This window comes from Naegleria gruberi (assembly GCF_000004985.1).
Source record: "Naegleria gruberi genomic scaffold NAEGRscaffold_43, whole genome shotgun sequence".
NCBI lineage: Eukaryota > Heterolobosea > Eutetramitea > Acrasida > Naegleriidae > Naegleria > Naegleria gruberi.
This window is the reverse complement of record NW_003163284.1, coordinates 10,781-31,696: the sequence shown is the minus strand read 5'-3', so window position 1 is coordinate 31,696 and position 20,916 is coordinate 10,781. Positions and strand designations below refer to the sequence as shown.

Genomic DNA, 20,916 nt, shown 5'->3' with positions numbered 1-20,916 from the left:
TCCTCACAAAGATTTAAATGTAAAACTTTTAGAGATGGCATTTTAACATTTGATAATAAATTCCATTGTATGTTGTGAGGTTTGTCATGACAAAGTCTTCCAACAATTTTTTTGCTATTTTGTAACAACAGCAAAAAATGCAAAACAACAACACTCAAAAACAATCTCACATTATCAAGCCTAATTTAAAAATATCGAAAAAGGCTTCATCATCTTCCGATCTCCACCAACAAAACAATGAACAAGTTACAGTGGATAGTCGTGATGTAGTTAAATTAATGTTACAATTTTGTATGGAAAATAACATGACAGAGAGTTTCAAGGCTATCAGTAAAGAGAGTGGATTAACATGTAATACAATGCTGCCCCAACATAGAAAACAATTTCTAACAAGTATTGAAAAGGGAAGTTGGACATTTGTGTTGGAAACCTTGCAACAACCCTATTTAACATTTTCTAAAGGGTTATTGATCAAATTATATGAACATGTTATATTTGAATTGATTGAATTATCGGAAGAGAATGTTGCTAGGTTTTTGATGAATAATATTCAAGTAATTTCTGTTGATTTACGAGAGGAAGAACCTGCTAGATTTAAAAAATTGGAACATGTTGTAAATAATGCAAAACATTTTGATAATTTAATCGCCTATGATGGAAAGAATAAGAATGATATTAGAAGAGAGCTTTCCTCTTTATTTCAACAAGAAATTTTATCAATTCCTTCTAGTTCAATGTTAAATATTATTGGAAATGCAATTCAATATCAAAAGATGAAACAAGGTGATGATTTTGATCCAAATACTTTCCATCTATTGGATCACACTGTTAAGAATATTAAAAAATCATCTGATAAGCCGACAGCCATTGCCAGCACTACTCAAGTCAAACAAGAGGAGGATGACAGTATGGAAAGTGACGAGACTACCAATGCCGAAATTAAAATATTGGACAGACCATACAAGATTATCAAATTTGGAAAAAAGACTCAAGTTAATTGCTGTCACTTTGTTTCTGATTATCTGATAGTAGGCACAAGTGATGGATTTGTGGAGATTTATGATTATTTAACAGGCAAAATGAATAAGGAATTGGCTTATCAGGCAAATGATGAACTAATTGTTCATGAAGATTCCGTAACTTGTGTTGGTACTAAAGTTCAACCATCAGGTATTCTTCTTGCTACTTCAGCTATTGACAAGACAATCAAATTGTGGAATTTATTAACAGGAAAATGTCTTTTGAAAATTCCAACTGCAACAGGTGCAAATTGTATTTACTTTTCAGATTATGACAATACTATTATTTCAGGTTATCCAAATGGTTCAATTAAAGTACACGGATTAACATCTGGTGGTACTGAACTGAAGGATCTTTCTGGACACACTTCATTCATTAATTGTATTATTCAACTAGATAATGAGCACATGTTATCGTGCAGTAGTGATGGATCTATTAGAAAGTGGAACACCAAGAGTCAACATTGTGAAAAAGTCTATACAATCTCTTCTATGAGAAAGCCAAAACTTACAGAGGAAGAATCATCAAGTTCAACCCTAGATTTACCAATTCAACAAATTCTCAAATACCCAAACATGGAAGGATTCCTCTTTGTTTGCCATCCATCCAATTCCATCTCAGTTTTAAATATGGAAACAGGAAGAGAAGTATTTAAATTTGTGAGTAATAAGGAGGAAGACGTCTTTGTTTCAATTACACATGATAATAACTATCTGTACGGAGCTACCAATTCCAACAAGTGTTGCATCTATCAAATTCCATCTCACATCCCAATGAAATGTGAAGAAATAACTCCACTAAGAACTGATGACTTGCAACACAAAAAGACTGTTCATTCTCTTTCGTTACACGAATCAATTCTACTCTCCTTCTCTCAGGAAAACATTAATTTATGGAAATAAACATTGGAACTAGTAGATTCAAATCGCATTAACTGTGTATTATTGCTGATTTAGAAAACATCATTCACATATTCACATGGACAAATAACAAAATTGACATGTGAAATTAATCATAAAAAATCAACACAAAGATCAATGAGTCTGAGTACAGTACGTATCACATCTTCCGAATAGTATTATTGACAAGAAGGAACACAACATGTTGTTCAGAAAGATGAAATTACAATCTTTAAAACATTTAACAAATTTATTCCAAAATTAAAGAAACGTTGGAGCATTCCAATATTAGTTATTAACATTTTCCTACCTGGAATTGGAACACTCATAGCAGGATGTGTCACATCTAAAAAGAAGAAGGTTAAATATTGTGTTTTATTTGGATTACTTCAATTGTTTTTGGCGCCAATTCTAGTTGGGTGGATTATGAGTATATTTTGGGGAATTTTTATGTATAAAAGAAGTACTGGTATTGGAAAATTCATTCCAGATATTTAACAACATTTTTATTGTAAATATAAAATTAAATTCACAATTTCTTGTTTTTTTAAATTTTATCAAAATATTAAACAATTAAAAAAAAATGATTACAAATGGAAACAAGATGATCATTGATGAACCTACCACTTCATCATCATCCGAAACCAATGATCAAACAATCATTCAACAACAGCGAGAATATATTAAATTATTGGAGAGTGAATTACAATCATTGAAGGAACATTTCCAGTCTTCGATGGAGAAGATCATGACTAGTCCTTTCTTCTCTCAATCCATTCTTTTATCTGTAGTAGTACCATCAATAACAACAACACCAACACCAACAACAACATCAACTAATAATATTCCACCAATATCCCAATCTAATTTATCAAATAATAATAGTGTAATAACATCAATCATCATCAACAACAAGAAGGAATGATAATGATGGTGAGAATCAACACAAGGCGATTACTAAAACAGAATCTTCTACTAAAAAAGCTAAAACACAACCTAATAATAATACAAAACAACAAGCCTCCACTACAACTACTCCAATTAAGAAGAGAAAATTTCAACAAGAAGAAGAGGAATCAAGTAGTGATAGTGAAGAAGATGAAGAGGATGAAGAGGAAGACGAATCAACTGAAGAGGAATCTTCTACTAGAAAAACTAGGCAACAATCAAGGAAGAGTGATGTCATCTATGATAGTGATGAAGAACCAGTTATTGAGAATATATTTGATATGGTAGGTCTTTATTGTAATTTATTCAATGACACAAATCATATGATTAATACAGAAATTTTGGAATAGGGAAATTGCAAAATGGAAGAAAATTAATACCAAAACATTACCAAAAGTTAAAACACCTAAGGAAGGAACTAAACAACCATTGGAAGAATTGGAGAAAATATTGGAAAAGCAAGTGGAGACAACTCCTACCAAATCTAAATCTAAATCTAAGAAAGCGAAGGAAACTGCTCAATCTACACCTACAACAGTTACCAATAATACCAATGGTTCATCATCGTCATCATCTAATGGTGAAAGTAATAGTAATGTAATTGATATTTCAACTTGTGATAAGGAACCTTACTTGTTTGATTCTGATGATAAGGAACCAGTTGCACTTACAGAACCAATTATAAAAGCTATTGGAACCAAAATAGCAACAAAAGTCGAAGTATTTAAAAAACTCTGGGAATATCTTTACGAAAAACAATTATTCAATGAAAATCACAGGATTAGTATGGATCCACTAATTAAGAGCGTATTAGGAATTGAATCTAATGATGTTATTACAATTAATGAATTTAACAGACATGTTGTCGAACAATTAAGAGAAGCCACCATCAACAAACAAAAGAAGGAAGATATTTCACAAAAATTCACAATTTTATAATTTTACTGAATAGATCTTTAACTAATATTCATCATCTACTATTTAGAAACATTCTAGCATGCAATTTCATTTCCAATTCCTTGTTCATCTTTAAAAATAAAAAAAATGACATCCAATATTGCTGATGAAATTAATATTGCTGAATCACGTGTAATTGAATTGGCAGATAGTAAGAATCCAACCGGAAAGGTTTGGCAAAAGATTGATGAAAAGAATGGATGTACAGCAGTAGGTTTATAGTATTGATTGATAATATTTAATGAACAACAATTTGATCATCAATTTTATTGCTTGCAGGAATTTGCTGAGCCTCCACCACATACTGGATCTTACAAGGTTACCTTCTTAATGTCTGGTATGTAGATTTATGATTCTAATATCTTGACCTTTATCCACATGATGTTTATGAATAATTTATATCATGATTAAATTATTATTGATCATCATGAAAATTACTTTAAATAATTTATTAATAATTAGGATTGACACCTGAACAAGTTGCCAATGTATTGTGGGATAGTAATCATGTTTTAAAATTGAGTACTTCCCTCTCCGAAATTAAATCATTGAAAAAGGTTGAGGATATTGAAGTTGTTGTTCACTCCCATAAATCACCTGCATTTGGTGTTTCAAAGAGAGATTATTTGATTTGTAGAAGATTGAAAAAGAGAGAAGATGGATCAATTGTTTTATGTCAAAAGAGTGTTGTAGATAATGCATTGTATCCAGAACAATCAGGATATGTTAGAGGAGATTTGTTAGTTTCTGGTTATGTCATTAAACCAGTTAAGAAACCAAACGAAACAACTGCTACTAGTTGTCATGTAACATATGTTATTCAAACTGATGTTAAGGGTAAGTCATTTCAAATATTGAAATATTTACAATGTGTAATTATAGGATGGATACCAGATTTTGTTAAAAAGATGGCCAATTCTCAATTGTGTTCTCAATTACTTGATCTCTATTCATATGTAAAGAAATTGTTGGGTATTAACTAAATATTATAAATGTATATAATTTTACTTTCACCAATATTCAACACTTTGCCAAACTCCAAGCAAGAATTTGAAAATCCAAAAATCCAAACTATCCTACTTCGTACCTATTGTTGTACTATCTATTCACCCATGCTCAGAGAGCTTTTATGAAGAAAGAGTTCTACCTTAGATCATCTCGTTACATACTAAGAACTGCCATTTCGTATCGCATTAAAAAAAATGCTTTCAGCAATGAGTGTAGGAAATGCATTAATTTCACCTTGTGGGAGCACTGGAAAAAATACCTTAATTACAACTATTGAAAGTTGTGTTTTTAATATCAATGACCACTATCGGAAGAAGAAAGAACAAGAATTTACTGAAGGCTTGTTAAGCTTGCAACAATATTGTTCTCAATTAAATGATGAATCAGAAAGGAAACTAAGCAACGAACCAGAATAATAAGGAATAGTCCATGTTTCTTTCTCCAGAGCAATAAAGTTGATCATCTCGACAAGTTAATTTTCACAAAATCCAACAAATCAAAGTGTGCAAAACAGAGAAATATCTATTGTTCACAATCTCACAACAATTCAACTTGTGCAAGTTCATTTACATGAAAACCATAAAAAAATGTCATCACACGAAGATGCTAAACCAGTTACGATAATTTTAGATGGACAAAACAACACCCCCATCATGTATAATATGCTGCGGAATACAATGAACAAGAAAAGAGAAGAAACTTTACAAAACTTGAAGGAATATTGGAAATATTTAATAATTATTCATCATTCTAAAATGATGAAAAGGAAACGTGTTACTGAATTATTTAATTCCATTCCTACATTGGAAATGAAAAGACAATTTATATTAGGATATGTCATGAGAGATTGCGGCTTTATATATGGTAACTCATTTGAAAAGGATGAAGATTTTATGATTCAAGTTTTGAGGAATAAGAAGGGAAAGATTTTTTTCCAAGGTGATTTGTGGAAAGCAAAGACCTTTGTTTCTAAAGCTGTTAAATATTATAGAGATGCTCTAAAGTTTGCTTTATGTACTATTGATTCAGAAATAATTTCATCATCTCTTGAGTTTAAACCTAATTCTCTTCAGCATTGTAAGAGAGGTATTAGAAATGATAAGGAAATAGTGATGAAATCTTTAGGGAAAAACTATGGAACTATTATGTTTGTTGGAGAAAGTCTATTAGATGATATTGATATATTGAGGAAATGCTTATCAAAGAGCAAAAATTTAAAAACCTTGAAATATTCGATGACTGAAACACTGTTAATGAAAGAAATTGTGAAAAGATAGTGAAATTATCCGAGAGGATGTAGAATTATTTAAACTTGCAATGAAAAATGAAAGCCCCAGTATTAACAATATTCCAAAAAAGATTGCTGAAAAAGGAGATGTGATACATTGGTTATATGAAAATGGATTCCATAATTGGCATACTGACGAGATTGTAGCTGACTGCTATCCCAATGATGATGAATTAACCAACTATCTATTGAAAAAACATGTTATTGATAGGGGAGTTTCATATATTCCTTACATCTTGAATAAGCATAGAAATCTTTGTCGTAAGGCAATCAAAATTGTTCCTTCAATATTATTTTCGTTTGATAGACTACTAATTGAAGAAATAATTCTTGAGGAGGACTTGATGTTTGAGGTTGTTCAGAAAAGTCCTTCATTGATTAGCAATATGTTTTCATTATCCAACGACTTTCTTATCAAATGCTTGAAAAAAAATCCAAGAATAATTGATCATATTAGTACCACATGTTTGACATCTCTATTATCATCACGTGACCATCTACAATCCCTTTTGGAAATTGATTCAACCTTTATTGTACGTGCAATGAAAAAAGCCTACTTGAACGACATTGTATTGGAGAATGTTATATCGGTAGCTCCACTTCATTTGATTATATTCCCTTCTCTCAAAATAGGGTATTCCAAGTTAAGTGTAGACAGATTAAGGCACTTTACAAAGATGGCTATTGAAAATGGACTCAATACTGAAAGCAAACATTTTCAGTCTTTGGCCATTAGTAGAGATAAGGAGATTGTTAATTTTATCAAAAATAGATCGAAAGATGTCACTAAATAAGATGAATGGATAATAAGGAACCTTTCAAGGTAATCTATTGGGAATTTTCATGGCATCAATTATTGGGTATTGATGATTCTTCCAAAAATTTTAAATTATTTTCTTAATTCCAAAATATTCATCCAAAATGGACCACAATTCTTCATCACTTTCTATCAATTTTTCTGTAGTGGTTCCCAATCTTCTGATTGTGAATTTCCTGTCAACAATTGAATATCTACCTTCAGTTGTCATTAAGGCAACCAAAACCATCTTTGTTTGGGGATGATTTGGATTAGTACTTGCATACCAAGCTCCCATCTCAGCATCCAAGAAAGACATGACGTTATCCTCCTGAAAATGCATAATATCCCACCAGTCAGATTCTGCCTTGTTTTTATATTGGAGAAACCACTGTCCACTAACAACTTTCCCATCTTTTATATCTTGATGATCTGTATTGACACCTGTTTGAAATCTAAAGCAACCCCATTTGTCAAAATTTAATTTTGTGCTTTGTGAAATAGTTCCCAATACCAATCGAAATACTTCTCCTGTATTTTCTGTCTTTTCACTTCCATTGACAAGTGGGAGTGGAGATCTTGGCATACCACCCCATCCTAAACCGTTATCCACCAAATAAGTGTTTCCATCTTGGCAATCAACCAATAGAGCCAAGTGAGTGAAAGGACCAACTGGCAATCCAGAGATTGGATCTACTGTTGCCAAGCGATTAACACCTCTGGCTCCAATGGGTTTGACAGTAAAGCCAAATTCTCTCAAAGCTCTCGCCAATAGAAGATTCTGTTCGAAACAAAAACCTCCACGATCATTTAACACCATTTTCCTGAAAATATCATTTGGATCCAGAGATACTTTGATTTTAGAATTTGAATCGGAAACTATACGATATTCATCTGGATAAATAGTTGCCAGATTTTCGAATGGAATATGAGTTGCATGATTCCACACAATGGCATGCAACAATCCATACGAAATTGACTTAAATTCCTCTTCCACATGGATACGTGAATTCAAACCAATACGTTTCAGATAAGCATCAATGTCGAAACAGTCCATAATATTATTGTTGCACTTTTTTTTTCACTCGAATTGGATTGCTTGATAATCGTTGATTTTTCCAACGTTTTAATTATGATTGTTAAAATCTTGGAATTTAAATGTCCACTTTCTGAGATGGTGCATCCTTATTGGATACGTCCGCCCACTTGACTCGCCTGAAGATCCAGGCAGTTAACAATCTCGGGTGAAAAAAAGTTCTAGGGAGGATTTCATTAAAGTTAGTGTACAATTAGGCAAAGCTTGGTTATAAAGGTAGGATTTATTTTGGTGTCACAATAAGCGAGCTCTAAGCATCAATAATGACCGTTAGGTGCAATATCTAAAAGGAAGGGTGGTACGTGGATCGAACACGTGACCATCGGATGTCTGCTGCAAATATCTTTGCAATCCGGTGCTCTACCGCTGAGCTAACCACCCCTTATGCTCAGAAAATTATTAAGGCAAATTTCGAATTTTGAGACATTGGTTATTTCTTGACCCTGCTTTGCACAAACACAATGAAAGCAATGAATGTTACCTATATTACACTGGAAACTGATGATTTGTTGATTTCTCAGTATCTGTATTGTGCTTCTTGGAAAGAAAAACAGAAATGGCGGAAGTAAATTCTTCCCCGGGTTGTGCAATTTCATTTAAATTACAGGCTTGATTTTGTATATATTCAGTATAAATTGATCCTAACCATTTTTTTCTACGAGTAATACCTAGGTATAGGATGATGAAATTATTATTAACATGATATTTTAGAATATATATTTAATCATCCATTCATATTATAATATTAATTGATCAAAATAAATTTTCATCAATATTCCAATCTTTTTAAAACCTACCAAATAAAACTACAAATAATGAATTTCCAAATCTTCCTTCCTCTATTTTTGATATTGAAACTCCAACAGGAAATGAAGAATATGAATGTACCATCAATGAACTTCCGATTTGAAATTTTGAATTATGAAAATATGGATATGATGTATTCATCACTTCAGTTAAATTAAAAGGAGGTGGTGAAGCACTCCCCGATCTATTCAATGCTGCAGATGATGATGATGATGATGATGATGACAATGATGATCCTCCTCCTCCTTCCTCTATGGCAATAGTTGGACTAGAAGGAGATTCATCATCATCTATTATTTCCTTGTGGGGATATGTATTCTTATCAACATAATAAACAAATACTGAATTTAATGATTCAATAGGTGTTGCCATAATGCTGAAAATGATTACAGGAGAACAGTTGGTTAGAAAGAAGGCTTTTTTTTAAAGTTGTGTTGTTGCATCTTATTTGATGACTCATCAAAGGCTTTGAATATAAATTCAAAAGCCTTATTTGATTCTTATTTCAATAAATTTCATTGGATATCAATATATGGATCATCATTCTCACCTATATATTTAAAAAAACAACAACTTCTTTTCAATGTTAGAGCAAAACATATGAAAAAATTGTCACCAATAATATCATCCTCCTCTTCATTGCTCTCTTGTTGTTCATCATCGTTATCCACTCTAACCACTGCTTCCTTCACCATCACCAGCATAAAAAATATTCAATGTTCAACTTGTCGTGCTGGAAAATTTGATTTTTTCGTTTTTAAAAAAATACCTTCATTTCATACTAGGACCCATTTTCTTCATCATTTCAAAATGTCTGCTACCACTGTTCCAGAAGGCTTCTTGTTGGGTATGTGTAACCCATTGTTGGATATTTCTGCTGTTGTTCCAAAGGAATTTATTGACAAGTATGAAGCTCCTCATGGTTCTGCTTGTTTAGCTAGTGAAAAACAACTTCCATTATATGGAGAACTTGTTTCTAATTATCCAGTTAAATATATTGCTGGTGGTGCTACACAAAATGTTATGCGTGTTTTCCAATGGATGAATCAATCAAGTGTTCCAACTGCTGTCTTTTTAGGTTGTGTTGGTGATGATGAATTTGGTTCTATTATGAGAGATACTGTCACAAAGGATGGATTGAAAGTTATTTATCAAGTTACAAAGGAAAAGCCAACTGGTACTTGTGCTGTTTTAGTTTGTGATAATGAAAGAGCTCTTGTTGCTAATTTGGGTGCTGCTGAAAAGTATTCATTTGAACATTATCAAAGTGAACAAGTTCAAATTGCTGTCAAACAAGCTCAAATGTATTACATTTCTGGATTTTTCTTGACTGTTTCATTTGAAAGTGTTTTGGCTACTGCTCAACATGCTTGTGAAAATGATAAGATTTTCTCTTTCAATTTATCTGCTCCTTTCATTATTCAATTCTTTAATGACAAGTTGATGCAAATTTTACCATATGCTGATTATTTATTTGGTAATGAAGAAGAAGCTAGAACATTTGCTACTTCAATGAAATGGGATCTTACTGATGTTGCTGAAATTGCTGCCAAGACTTCTCTCCTCGAAAAGAAGAATGAAAAGAGACAACGTATTGTTGTTTTCACTCAAGGTGCTGATGATGTTTGTATTGGTATTAATGGTCAATCACATAAGGTTCCAGTTAGAAAGATTTCAAAGGAAATGATTGTTGATACTAATGGTGCTGGTGATAGTTTCGTTGGTGGTTTCTTGTCCTATCTTGCTAAGGGTTATCCTATTGATGATTGTGTTAAGGCTGGTATTTATACTTCCTCAACTATTATTCAATATGAAGGTTGTACTTATCCAGAAAAGCCAGATCTTACTCAAATCTAAACTTGTAAAAAATTTGATTCTATTTTTTTAATTGATTATTATTTGTGTGTTTCATGTTGTTGGTGTTGTAGAACAATGTTTGTAATCGAGTTCCCTTGTTGTATGGATATTGTTAGCTTTTTACCTTCCATACAATTAACAGCTAAGGTTTAAAAATGTAAAGTATTTGGCGCCAAATACAAAATCAAAAAAAACAAAACAACAACTACACCTCACTTAATTTATTCATCATCGTCCACAAAGGCTACAACACAAAAACTTAAAATCAAGACTGGAAGCTGTAATAGATGTTTCAAGGAATATAATTACTACAAAATTGAACTTCAAAAGGAAACCGATAGACTCACAGGAATGCAAGAAAGAGGAGATGAAGAAACCAAATTAAAACAACAACAAAATGTCATTGAGGAAACAAAACAAATGATTCCTAATACTCAATCACGATTAAATCAAGCCTATTCTGATTTGAAGAAATTCCTTGATGAAGTTGAAGAAGAATCCATTGTTGAAACAGAGGAATATAAGAATGCAGTATCAGCCATCACACAAGTAGAAGAAGCTAATCTTTTACAATAGAAAATTTAATGTACAATACAATTAATAGACAGCATTTAAATCATTTTCTTCATCCTTATCCTTATCATCTCGTTGTACATTCTTCTTTTGTCTTAAATTTTGTGGAAGTGAAATTGCATGAAAACCAACAGTATAATCAATTACTTTTCTCTTTGCATAAATGACAAAGCTATCTTCATCATCTTTGAAATTTGAATGTAAAGATAAAATGTATGGATCATGTTGTAAAATTAATTCAGTCAGTATTTGATATTCATCATCTGTGAATGAATCCTTCTTTCTCAATGAATGAATAAGTGAAAGAGCACTAACAGTCTTATCATGTGATGAATAAGTTTCAGATTTCTTTTCAACTTCACCACTTGTACTTGTTGATACAACTTCATTTTCTGCTTCTTGATTAATTTCATCTGGAATTTCCTTTAAATTAACATTACGTGATGGTATTTGACCTGTACTTCTACTCCATAATAAAATATGATATTCTCTTAGAGATCTTACATCTTCATTATCATTAATTTTTTCAGTCCACCAATTTTCTTCATATTTGTAAACTTGTTGAATTGATTCATTATCAAGTCCATGTGATTCTGCAATACGTTTTCGTAAATGTTCATAACTATTTAAATTTAATCGAATTGTACGCATATCTCCAAATGGATATTCAATTACTCTTTTTAATTATTATTTTGATTATTTGATAATATATTTTGATTATTAATATTATTTTGATTATTATTATTATTTTGATAATATTTTGATTCATTGTTTTAAATATTAATAAATGTATATTATTTAAATTTGATAAATTCCACCTACCTAACATATTTACCATAGACAAACATTTTAGTGGAATGGAAACTGAAAGCACTACCACCAAATGTACGGAATAAACTATTTTAAATGTATATTATTTAATTGTGTCATCAATTGTTGTGAATTATTATTATAGAATTGTAATATTAGTGTAAATGATGACGATCGTCATCAATAATTAAATTAATAATAATAATAATAATAAATAATAAATAATAAGAGAAATAATAAACATACTTTCCCCAATTTGAAATGGCAATAAAGCCAATCATTTCTGTAAGAAAACCCATTCTATATAGTACTAATATTCCGAAGTAGAAAATTTAATGTGTGAACACGTGTATTTGTGTGTTAATTTTTTTTCGCTTTATTTCAGAATCCTTTTCAACATTCACAATTTATTCCACAAACTCAATCAAGATGTGATATTAATAATCGTCATCTATTAAAAACAAAATAATTATAGGATAATATAATAAACTACTCTATATTGTTACAAAAATTTAAAATAATTTGAATTTCTTAGCTGCGAAAATACCTATCACAGCACTAGCAGCAACAGCTCCGATACCAATAACCCAATTCAAAGCTGATGAACTTTCCTCAATAGTTGTTTTAGTAGTTGTTTTAGTAGTTTTAGTACTAGATGGTTTTTCTGTTGTTGTTGTAGATGTAGTAGTAGAAGTACTTGTTGAAGCAGCCTTAGTTTGTTCTTGTTTTTCCAAAAGTTTCTTCTTTTCCTTTTCATCTTGTTCTCTATATTGATGATATAAATCAACAGTTTCAGCCTTATCATGAACAATTTGTCTGAGTTCTGATTTTTCAGCAAAGAATTCAGAAGTAACTTGATCTAAAATCTTCTTATCTTGATCATCTGATGATTCAGTTGTTTCAGTTACAACTGGAACAGGTGTTGGTTCAGCAACAACAGTTTCAGTAACTGGAGTTGGTTGTTCAACAACAGGTTCTGGAATTGATTCAATACTAGTAGATTCCAAAGCCTTTTCCAAAATTGCTTCATGATCTTCCTTAACTGATTCTTCCTTCTTTTCTTCAATAACTGGTTGAGATTCTTCAACAACAACTGGTGTTTCTTCCTTCTTTTCTTCACTAACTTCAGTAACTTCTTGTTGAACTGGAGTTGTTTCAGCAACAACAGTTTCAACATTTTCGGAAACAATTTCTTCCTTCTTTTCTTCAACAACAACTGGTTGAGTTTCTTCTACAATAATTGTTTCAACTGGTGATTCAGTAACAGCTGGTGTAGATTCAATTGGTGTTTCTTCTTCCTTCTTTTCTACAACAGTTTCAACAACTGGTTGAGTTTCTTCAACAACAACTGGTGTTTCTTCCTTCTTGTCTTCAACAACTGGTGTTTCAATAACAACTTCCTTCTTGTCTTCAACAATTGGAGTTTCTTGTGTTTCTTCCTTCTTTTCGGAAACTACAGATTCTGGAACAACTTCAACTTCCTTCTTTTCTTCAACAACAACTGGACTAGTTGGTGTAGTTTCAGTAACAACTGATTCTTCCTTCTTTTCATCAACAACTACTTCTGGAGTGGTCTCTACAACAACAATTTCTTCCTTCTTTTCTTCTACAATAGTTTCAACAACTACTGGTTGAGTTTCTTGTTGAACTGGTGTTTCTTCTTCCTTCTTTTCATCAACAGGAGTTGCTGGACTTGATTCTACACTTGTAACAGAAGCAAGCATTGAATCATTAATTTGACTTGAAGTTAATGTAGTATCAATAGATTGAACAGAATCACCCAAATTATTTTCTTGATATTGTTCAGTCATTACAGTTGTGGTTGTATTAATTAATTCTAATGATGAAATTGGTTCATTATTTGTAATAACAGGAACATCACTTGTACTATTGAGCATACTATCATCAGTTGTTGTTGTTCCTGAAGTAGTAGAAACTTCATCACTTTGAAGAGTTGTGGAGGCTTGAGTTGTTGTATCTTCAAGTAAATGATTATCGGAAGATAATACTACAGGTGTTTGTTCACTACTTGTTGCGTCTCTTGGTGTTGTTGGTTGTTGTTCAAAGATTTGTGAAGAACCTGGAGTTGATGGTGTTTGGGCATCTTGCTTCTTATCATCCTTCTTTTTCCTTGAGAAGAATGATGGTGTTAAGGACTTTTTAGGTTTTTCAGGCTCTGGTTTCTTTTCTTCTACCACCACTTTCTTTTCTTCAACCTTTTTCTCCTTCTTTTTAGTCATCTTGTGGATAGATTCTGTACAAAAATGTGTGGATGGATTTTAGGGGTTTTTTTACAAGTTGTGTATTGATAAAATTTTCTCTAATGAGGAAAGTACCATCATTTTGTACAATTATAAATTCTTTCAGTTGCTTCTTGTTGAGCGTGATCATCACACCAGCCTGAATGAAAACAACCATTTTCGGACCAATTAAGATGTGTGTGGCACGTATGAGGAGGTTGTTGAATAATTCTCAATTTGGTGTTTTCAGTATTGAGGGTAGATTTGGTGTTCATCAATCAATTCCAAACTTCACTCAAAACTCCTATGCTGCTTAGCCTATGGGGAGGACAACAAGCCTTATTGAGTTTGAACAAATTGATTTACCAAGCCTTTGCTCTTCATTCAACATAAAACCAGTAACGTGATATTTAAAACTCGAACGTGAAAGCCTAAAATATTCATCTAATTTCTTCAAACTTTTTACTTCAATCAAATTAATCATCTCTTCAAATAATAAATATAAATTAATTAAAAAAAATGTTAACTAAACAATTCCTTTATAAATATTCATCATATTCTCAATTACCTAAAACAACACGTGAATCATATACATTACTTCGGGAATTACTTCGTCTGAAATATAAATATCCACTTCCTATGAGATCAAAATTTGCACACAATGTTAAAGAAGCCTTTTCAGTAGTATCACTCTTCGGAACAGAACAAGAACAACAACAATTATTATCAAATATGTTAACTCATGATTTACCTTTTTTAAAGAAATTAACTACTCTACCTGAACACGCTTATCAATTATTTGATAAAAGATTATACTCTCCTGAATTATATATACATAAAAATAATGATAATAATAATAATACAAATTAATATTATTTAAAATTATTAATTATCATCCTTATATAATATTATTATTATTTTTATTATTATTATTATATATTGGATTGAAATGATAACAATTATTAGAAAGTAATTATGGAAGAAAAAGGTTTAAAAAAGATTTAATATTTATTAATTTTATTTATAATAAAATCATATATATACATTTGATATTGTCTTTTAAAATGTCTATTATTATATTTAAAATAATTAATTACTAAATAAGTAAATAAATAAAATAATAATAAAGAAATAAAAATAATCCAAAGTAATAATAATTTATCTAAATTATTCCAACCAATATAATTTGAAATATAATTAAAATTATAACAATATAAACCATTATTAATATAAACACTATTATTAATACATGGTACACATTGTTTATTATAACATTTTAAATATTTAAATGTTGATGATAAATGACATGTATCATATATTATATTATTTAAATATATTATTTCACATTCTTTTAAATATAATGGATGTTCAACTATTGAAATACATTCAATTAAATTATTATTATTTATATATTCATTATTATTTATATAATTTAATATTTCACTTTTATTTTCTATTTTTAAATAATCATATTTATTATATTCATTCATTAAACATGGTGATAATGATAAATTAATTTCTTTACATTCTATTAAATTATTATTTATATTATTCATGTTATTTATATTATTATTATTATTATTATTATTACTATTTATATTATTATTATTATTAGAATTGTTGGAATGATAATTAAATAAATGATGATGAATAAATTGATGAGGAGGAGATAACAATATGAATAAAAGAACAAGTAATGTATATTTGCTCATTTTTTTAACTAGTTTACAAATTAGGAATCTTCCTTATAAAGTTATTAAATGTACGCAAATTGTTTACAGTGAATAATGTAATCATTGAGGTAAATTTAGCTAGTCTTAACAATTATAACAAACACACCAAGTCAATCAAATGAATTTCATTAAATGGATTGTTGAATAGCAAGGGTATATAGTTGTGTTGTTATTAAGATAAACTCTCAGAGTTGGCTGATGATAATTATCATGGATATTAAGTGGTGATGGATTTCTAACCGATTTTCCCCCGCCAAATTATTTGTAGTTAAACGTTTGAGCATATCTTATTTAAAAAAAAATTACCCTACACTTCCTTACACCTCAACAACACAACAACAACAAGGAACCTTTTTTTATGCTATCGTAGTGAACTTTAAGAATAAGAAACATCATCAATATAATTATCATCATCATTAATCAATTAATCAGGACTGATCTTTTTTGGATAACAACAATAATATGACTAGTAACTTTAGAGCAGGTTCAGTGTTTTTGCCAACATCAAATCCACTTCCATCACCCCGAGTGTCTCATGATGGACCCATCACTAAATATAATCAGAATGAAGAAGATGAAGAGGATAGTACTAATCCAAAATCATCACATAGAGCTAATAGTAAAGGAAGAAAAGGATCAATAATAAGGAAACGTAAAGATGCATCTCAACTTAATTTAATGAATTCATCATCAGCTGCTGTTTCTTCTGCTGCTATTAATCTGAATGATATATCTGCCATTAATGAAGGTGGTGATTCATTCTTTATTACGAGAGGACCTCAAATACAATTTCCGAGTGTTGTTTCCAATGGTAAAAAACCACAAAAAGTTAATAATGTTGATGCAGCATTGGAAAGTAAAAAAGCTGAACTACAAAAAGTTCAACAAATGCTTGATCAAAAAAGGAAAGAATATGAATCTAATGATACAAAATGGAAAGATCAAGAATTAGAATTAACAAGAAGAAGACAAGAATTAGATAATAGTCAAAAAGATATGAAACAATTTAATCAAATTAATGAATCTAAAATTGACAAGTATTATAAAAAAGTAAAAGAAGAACAAAATCAAAATGAAGAAAAGATGAAACAAATTGTTAGCCTTACTAAAAATATAACTCAATTAACAGATGAAAAAAAGAAAAAGGAAGAAGAATTGAAAAAAATTCATTTATTTCAAAATTATCTGAATATAGTAGCTAGACATGATAATAATACATTTGAAGATGATATGGATAAAATATTAAAAAGATATGAAATATTACATGAATCAATAATTGATTTAGAAAATCAAAAAGAAAATTACAAACAATTAATTAAGCAAACTCAAACAGAATTTAAAACCTATCAAAAACAAGCACAAAATAGATTATATGAATTAAATGTTGAAAATCAACAAAAGAGATTATTATTAGAAAAATTGAAAACTAAATCCTATAATTTAGAATCAGCCTATTCACATCAAGATTTAGCCAATAGAAAATTATCACAATTATATTCACAAGTTATAATGAGTATTACAAATTTACATCAACGTTGTATGGAAACTAGAAAATTTAAACCAACTGAACAACCTAAATTTATTACAGATAGACTTGAAAAGAATATTTCAGAAGAGTATAAACATTTACAAGCTATTCAAAATAGAATACAAGATGTTGAAATTATTGTAAATTCTATAATTAAGGGTGGTAATAATCATCTACATCAAAATAATTTAGGAAATAATGGAGTGAATGCATCAGTACATGAATAGTAGTAGTGGTAGTGGTAGGAGTATTAGTATAATATATATAAATTCTATTATTAAACAAGTGGGAGATTGAGAAACAATTTCAGGTGGTGATAGTATTGGTGAGAGTGGTATTAATGGTGGTAATGAATGTAATTATTTCCAATTTTCATCTTCATCTAAATCTAGAGATTTATGAGTTGGAAATTTAGGTTCTAATTCATCATAATTTGGATTTAAACCTTTCATTGAATGAATATTTGATTCATTGAATGTAGTGGTAGTGGTAGTAGTACTACTACTATTAAATTCTGAATAATCTGTTGAAGTAGGATCTATTTGACCTTTCCAAAAGTTATCATAAATATTTACATGTTCAGGTCTTTCAAATGGAATTCCATAATGAAGAGTTAATAAAAGTCTTTTTTCAGCTAATTCAATTTTAGATTTAATTTCTTCTGGATTGGTTAAATTTTTAAAGGATCGGAATTGTGATTTTGCCTGATCAATAATATATTCCTTTTCACGTTCAATTTCTTCATCACCTTTATGATAATCTTGTGCATCTTGTTCAAATGTAATAAATTGTCTTTCATAGATATTCTTATGAAAACTTGTCATTTGTTTGGTACAGTGTTTTTCCCATTCATTTCCTAATTTTAATATTTGACGATAGAGTGATAGGACTTTTAATTTGTTATTTAGTGATGTTGGTGATGACATTTTTTTTAATAATAATTGATTCTTTTGAAAAGATATAAATGTAAAATTACTGAATATATTCTTGTTTGAGAATCTACACGCACTCCATCTACAGTTTTTTTTAAATTATTATTTAACTTTAAATATATTGTATTGTAAATGAATTTAAAAAATTCTGACTTAGCATAAATGTTTTAAAATTAAACAACCAATTTCCAAGTTACATTCCCAATATTACAAAAAACACCTATTAAAATGAAATTGGAACACTCTTGAATTGTTATCATGTATTAAAAAGTTCACATTGTCGCATCGCCAATTAATTTAAAAACAATTTGTCTGTTGATGATTTTTAACTTTCGGATCACACACATATCAATTAAAATCAAAAAAAAAATCATCATTAAATTATTCATCATCTGATTACTTTATCATCACTTGTACAACAATAATAACAATTTTCAAAGATGAATTTAATGAATTTAATTCAAAGATTTATAGTAGCAGGAGTAGCTATACCAATAGTAATATTTTGTATTAAATATCATTCATTATTAATTTTAATTACAACATTGTTATCCATTGTTGGTATTTTTGAATTACATGGTATTACTAATAGAATTGTTGATTTAATTTTACCTTTATCCTCAAATAATAATATCAATAACAATAATAATAACAATGATACTACTACTAATACATCTAATAATAATAATAACAATACAACAACAACAACAACAATTAAACTTTCATCTATTAAAGAAATATCAACACCTCATGATTTAAAAATTCTATCCAATTCATCTTTTTATATTGATTTAATATTAACACTTGTATTAACATTTATTTCATATTTTTATCCAAATAATTTAGAATTATTATTTAGTTATGTTATATTTATTTATTTTAGTATTTTTATAATTGATATGATTTTATTTTCATCATTTGGAAAGAGTGATGAAGAACATACAAGAACATTTATTAAAATATTTTTGAGAACATTTTCAGTATTATATATTGGATTAGGATTTTCAGGAGCACTAATTATGGTAAAAACACATCGTTTATTATTAGTAATTACTTTATTTGATAATTGGTCATCTGATGCATTTGCATTAGCATTTGGTAAATCATTTGGTAAATATAAATTACATCAATATTTATCACCTAATAAAACTATTGAAGGTGGTATTGGTGCTATATTTGGAAGTGTTTTATTATCTATTATTTTATATTTTATTAATTATTTTATTTTTGATTTACATTTATTTTTTGAACAATCAAATATTACAATTGCAAGTTCAAATAATTGTACTTATAATTGTAATTCATTATATTATTATATTATTTATGGTATTATTTTAGGTATTTTAGGTATAATTGGTGATTTAATTGAATCTTATTTAAAAAGAATTGCAAAAGTTAAAGATTCTGGTTCTTTCTTTGGTGCACATGGTGGTGTTTTAGATAGAATTGATGGTTTATTATTTTCATTCCCAATTATTTATTTTATTCATTTATTTGTTTTTTAATATTTTATTTAAATAATAATAAATTTTAATATTTTATTTTATTTTAATTAATATATTTTTAAATGATGATCAAGTTGAATGATAGAGTAACGGTTATATTTTTAAAAAACCTTAAAAAAAATGAAATCATCATCATACCTTAATAATAATCTATCAGTACTGAGTAGTGCCTCTTCTTTATCATCTCATTCACATTCACAACAACCATCCTACCATAAAACATCACTCTCTCAAATATTAAATCAACAACAATCATCCTCCTCTTCCTCACTATCATCATCATTTAATAATATAAATAGATTTTATGATAGACAAAGTATACATTCATCATCTGTTAATAATAATAATTCATTAAATAATAATACAAATATATATTTAACAAGTAATCAAGTTAAAAAAGATTTTGAACAATTAAAATCAAGTATTAAGGAATTGGAAAATAAATTATTTATCATTGATAGAAATTATACTCATTTTGAAGATGTTAAAGATTTAGAACAATACATTCATTCAATTAAAGATAATTTAAATAATTTATAATAATAATAATATTTTAATATTCCATTCAAACCTCTCTCACTCCATATATAAATTGAAAAACTAACATAATAACAAAAAAATCTAAATATATTGTACAATAAAAAACATCACACTCTCAATAAACACTCATTTGAAATTAATTCTCTCTCAAAGCTCAATTACTACCAAGGCTTTGTTTCAGAATTGTTGCTTAAAATTCTATTAATAAAAAAATAGAAGAATTTGAAAGCCTTTGTTAAAATTTAGTATTATACTCTCTCATATTCTTCTGTTTTGTAAATAAGAACAATACTCCTCATCTATTTTCAATATAGTTATAATAGTAATAATATTTAAGATTGCAATATATTACAGTATTTTTATCATCATTATATATTCC

General features: G+C 29.0%; 12 protein-coding genes and 1 non-coding gene across 13 annotated transcripts; 8 read left to right on the top strand and 5 right to left on the bottom strand.

The window, feature by feature from the left end:
- Positions 1 to 137: 137 nt before the first annotated feature.
- Positions 138 to 1,922, top strand: NAEGRDRAFT_70866 (uncharacterized protein; the record flags this gene model as incomplete). The annotated part of the gene is made up of 1 exon (XM_002673909.1): positions 138 to 1,922. The coding sequence occupies one exon, from the start codon at positions 138 to 140 to the stop codon at positions 1,920 to 1,922; it is 1,785 nt and encodes a 594-aa protein (XP_002673955.1).
- A 580-nt stretch (positions 1,923 to 2,502) lies between these two features.
- On the top strand, positions 2,503 to 3,806 carry NAEGRDRAFT_70865 (uncharacterized protein; the record flags this gene model as incomplete). Its single annotated transcript, XM_002673908.1, has 3 exons — positions 2,503 to 2,803; positions 2,886 to 3,151; positions 3,204 to 3,806. 3 exons carry the CDS (start codon positions 2,503 to 2,505, stop codon positions 3,804 to 3,806), a joined length of 1,170 nt encoding a protein of 389 aa, XP_002673954.1.
- Positions 3,807 to 3,911: 105 nt separating this feature from the next.
- NAEGRDRAFT_70864 (uncharacterized protein) lies at positions 3,912 to 4,807 on the top strand (the record flags this gene model as incomplete). The annotated part of the gene is made up of 4 exons (XM_002673907.1): positions 3,912 to 4,034; positions 4,104 to 4,161; positions 4,287 to 4,661; positions 4,707 to 4,807. 4 exons carry the CDS (start codon positions 3,912 to 3,914, stop codon positions 4,805 to 4,807), a joined length of 657 nt encoding a protein of 218 aa, XP_002673953.1.
- Positions 4,808 to 5,509: 702 nt separating this feature from the next.
- NAEGRDRAFT_70863 (uncharacterized protein) lies at positions 5,510 to 6,109 on the top strand (the record flags this gene model as incomplete). The annotated part of the gene is made up of 1 exon (XM_002673906.1): positions 5,510 to 6,109. The coding sequence occupies one exon, from the start codon at positions 5,510 to 5,512 to the stop codon at positions 6,107 to 6,109; it is 600 nt and encodes a 199-aa protein (XP_002673952.1).
- Positions 6,110 to 6,928: 819 nt separating this feature from the next.
- Positions 6,929 to 7,983, bottom strand: NAEGRDRAFT_80760 (N-acetyltransferase). Its single transcript, XM_002673824.1, has one exon. The coding sequence runs from the start codon at positions 7,971 to 7,973 to the stop codon at positions 7,005 to 7,007; it is 969 nt and encodes a 322-aa protein (XP_002673870.1). The 5' UTR covers positions 7,974 to 7,983; the 3' UTR covers positions 6,929 to 7,004.
- A 321-nt stretch (positions 7,984 to 8,304) lies between these two features.
- Positions 8,305 to 8,393, bottom strand: NAEGRDRAFT_t493. Its single transcript has one exon. It is a non-coding gene; the product is annotated as a tRNA-Cys (tRNA).
- Positions 8,394 to 9,606: 1,213 nt separating this feature from the next.
- Positions 9,607 to 10,704, top strand: NAEGRDRAFT_58850 (uncharacterized protein). The gene has a single exon (XM_002673905.1). The coding sequence runs from the start codon at positions 9,630 to 9,632 to the stop codon at positions 10,674 to 10,676; it is 1,047 nt and encodes a 348-aa protein (XP_002673951.1). The 5' UTR covers positions 9,607 to 9,629; the 3' UTR covers positions 10,677 to 10,704.
- A 569-nt stretch (positions 10,705 to 11,273) lies between these two features.
- On the bottom strand, positions 11,274 to 12,358 carry NAEGRDRAFT_70860 (uncharacterized protein; the record flags this gene model as incomplete). The annotated part of the gene is made up of 3 exons (XM_002673823.1): positions 11,274 to 11,925; positions 12,072 to 12,146; positions 12,306 to 12,358. 3 exons carry the CDS (start codon positions 12,356 to 12,358, stop codon positions 11,274 to 11,276), a joined length of 780 nt encoding a protein of 259 aa, XP_002673869.1.
- A 182-nt stretch (positions 12,359 to 12,540) lies between these two features.
- Positions 12,541 to 14,342, bottom strand: NAEGRDRAFT_58849 (uncharacterized protein). Its single transcript, XM_002673822.1, has one exon. It carries the CDS (start codon positions 14,297 to 14,299, stop codon positions 12,572 to 12,574), a length of 1,728 nt encoding a protein of 575 aa, XP_002673868.1. The 5' UTR covers positions 14,300 to 14,342; the 3' UTR covers positions 12,541 to 12,571.
- Positions 14,343 to 14,818: 476 nt separating this feature from the next.
- NAEGRDRAFT_70858 (uncharacterized protein) lies at positions 14,819 to 15,169 on the top strand (the record flags this gene model as incomplete). The annotated part of the gene is made up of 1 exon (XM_002673904.1): positions 14,819 to 15,169. The coding sequence occupies one exon, from the start codon at positions 14,819 to 14,821 to the stop codon at positions 15,167 to 15,169; it is 351 nt and encodes a 116-aa protein (XP_002673950.1).
- Positions 15,170 to 17,598: 2,429 nt separating this feature from the next.
- Positions 17,599 to 18,486, bottom strand: NAEGRDRAFT_58847 (uncharacterized protein; the record flags this gene model as incomplete). The annotated part of the gene is made up of 1 exon (XM_002673821.1): positions 17,599 to 18,486. The coding sequence occupies one exon, from the start codon at positions 18,484 to 18,486 to the stop codon at positions 17,920 to 17,922; it is 567 nt and encodes a 188-aa protein (XP_002673867.1). The 3' UTR covers positions 17,599 to 17,919.
- Positions 18,487 to 18,932: 446 nt separating this feature from the next.
- NAEGRDRAFT_70855 (uncharacterized protein) lies at positions 18,933 to 19,997 on the top strand (the record flags this gene model as incomplete). The annotated part of the gene is made up of 1 exon (XM_002673903.1): positions 18,933 to 19,997. One exon carries the CDS (start codon positions 18,933 to 18,935, stop codon positions 19,995 to 19,997), a length of 1,065 nt encoding a protein of 354 aa, XP_002673949.1.
- A 120-nt stretch (positions 19,998 to 20,117) lies between these two features.
- Positions 20,118 to 20,537, top strand: NAEGRDRAFT_70854 (uncharacterized protein; the record flags this gene model as incomplete). The annotated part of the gene is made up of 1 exon (XM_002673902.1): positions 20,118 to 20,537. The coding sequence occupies one exon, from the start codon at positions 20,118 to 20,120 to the stop codon at positions 20,535 to 20,537; it is 420 nt and encodes a 139-aa protein (XP_002673948.1).
- Positions 20,538 to 20,916: the final 379 nt, after the last annotated feature.

Coding starts and splice junctions, on each gene's coding strand:
- NAEGRDRAFT_80760 (XM_002673824.1), bottom strand. CDS start 7,973: ATGGACTGTTTCGACATTGATGCTTATCTGAAACGTATTGGTTTGAAT.
- NAEGRDRAFT_58849 (XM_002673822.1), bottom strand. CDS start 14,299: ATGACTAAAAAGAAGGAGAAAAAGGTTGAAGAAAAGAAAGTGGTGGTA.
- NAEGRDRAFT_58850 (XM_002673905.1), top strand. CDS start 9,630: ATGTCTGCTACCACTGTTCCAGAAGGCTTCTTGTTGGGTATGTGTAAC.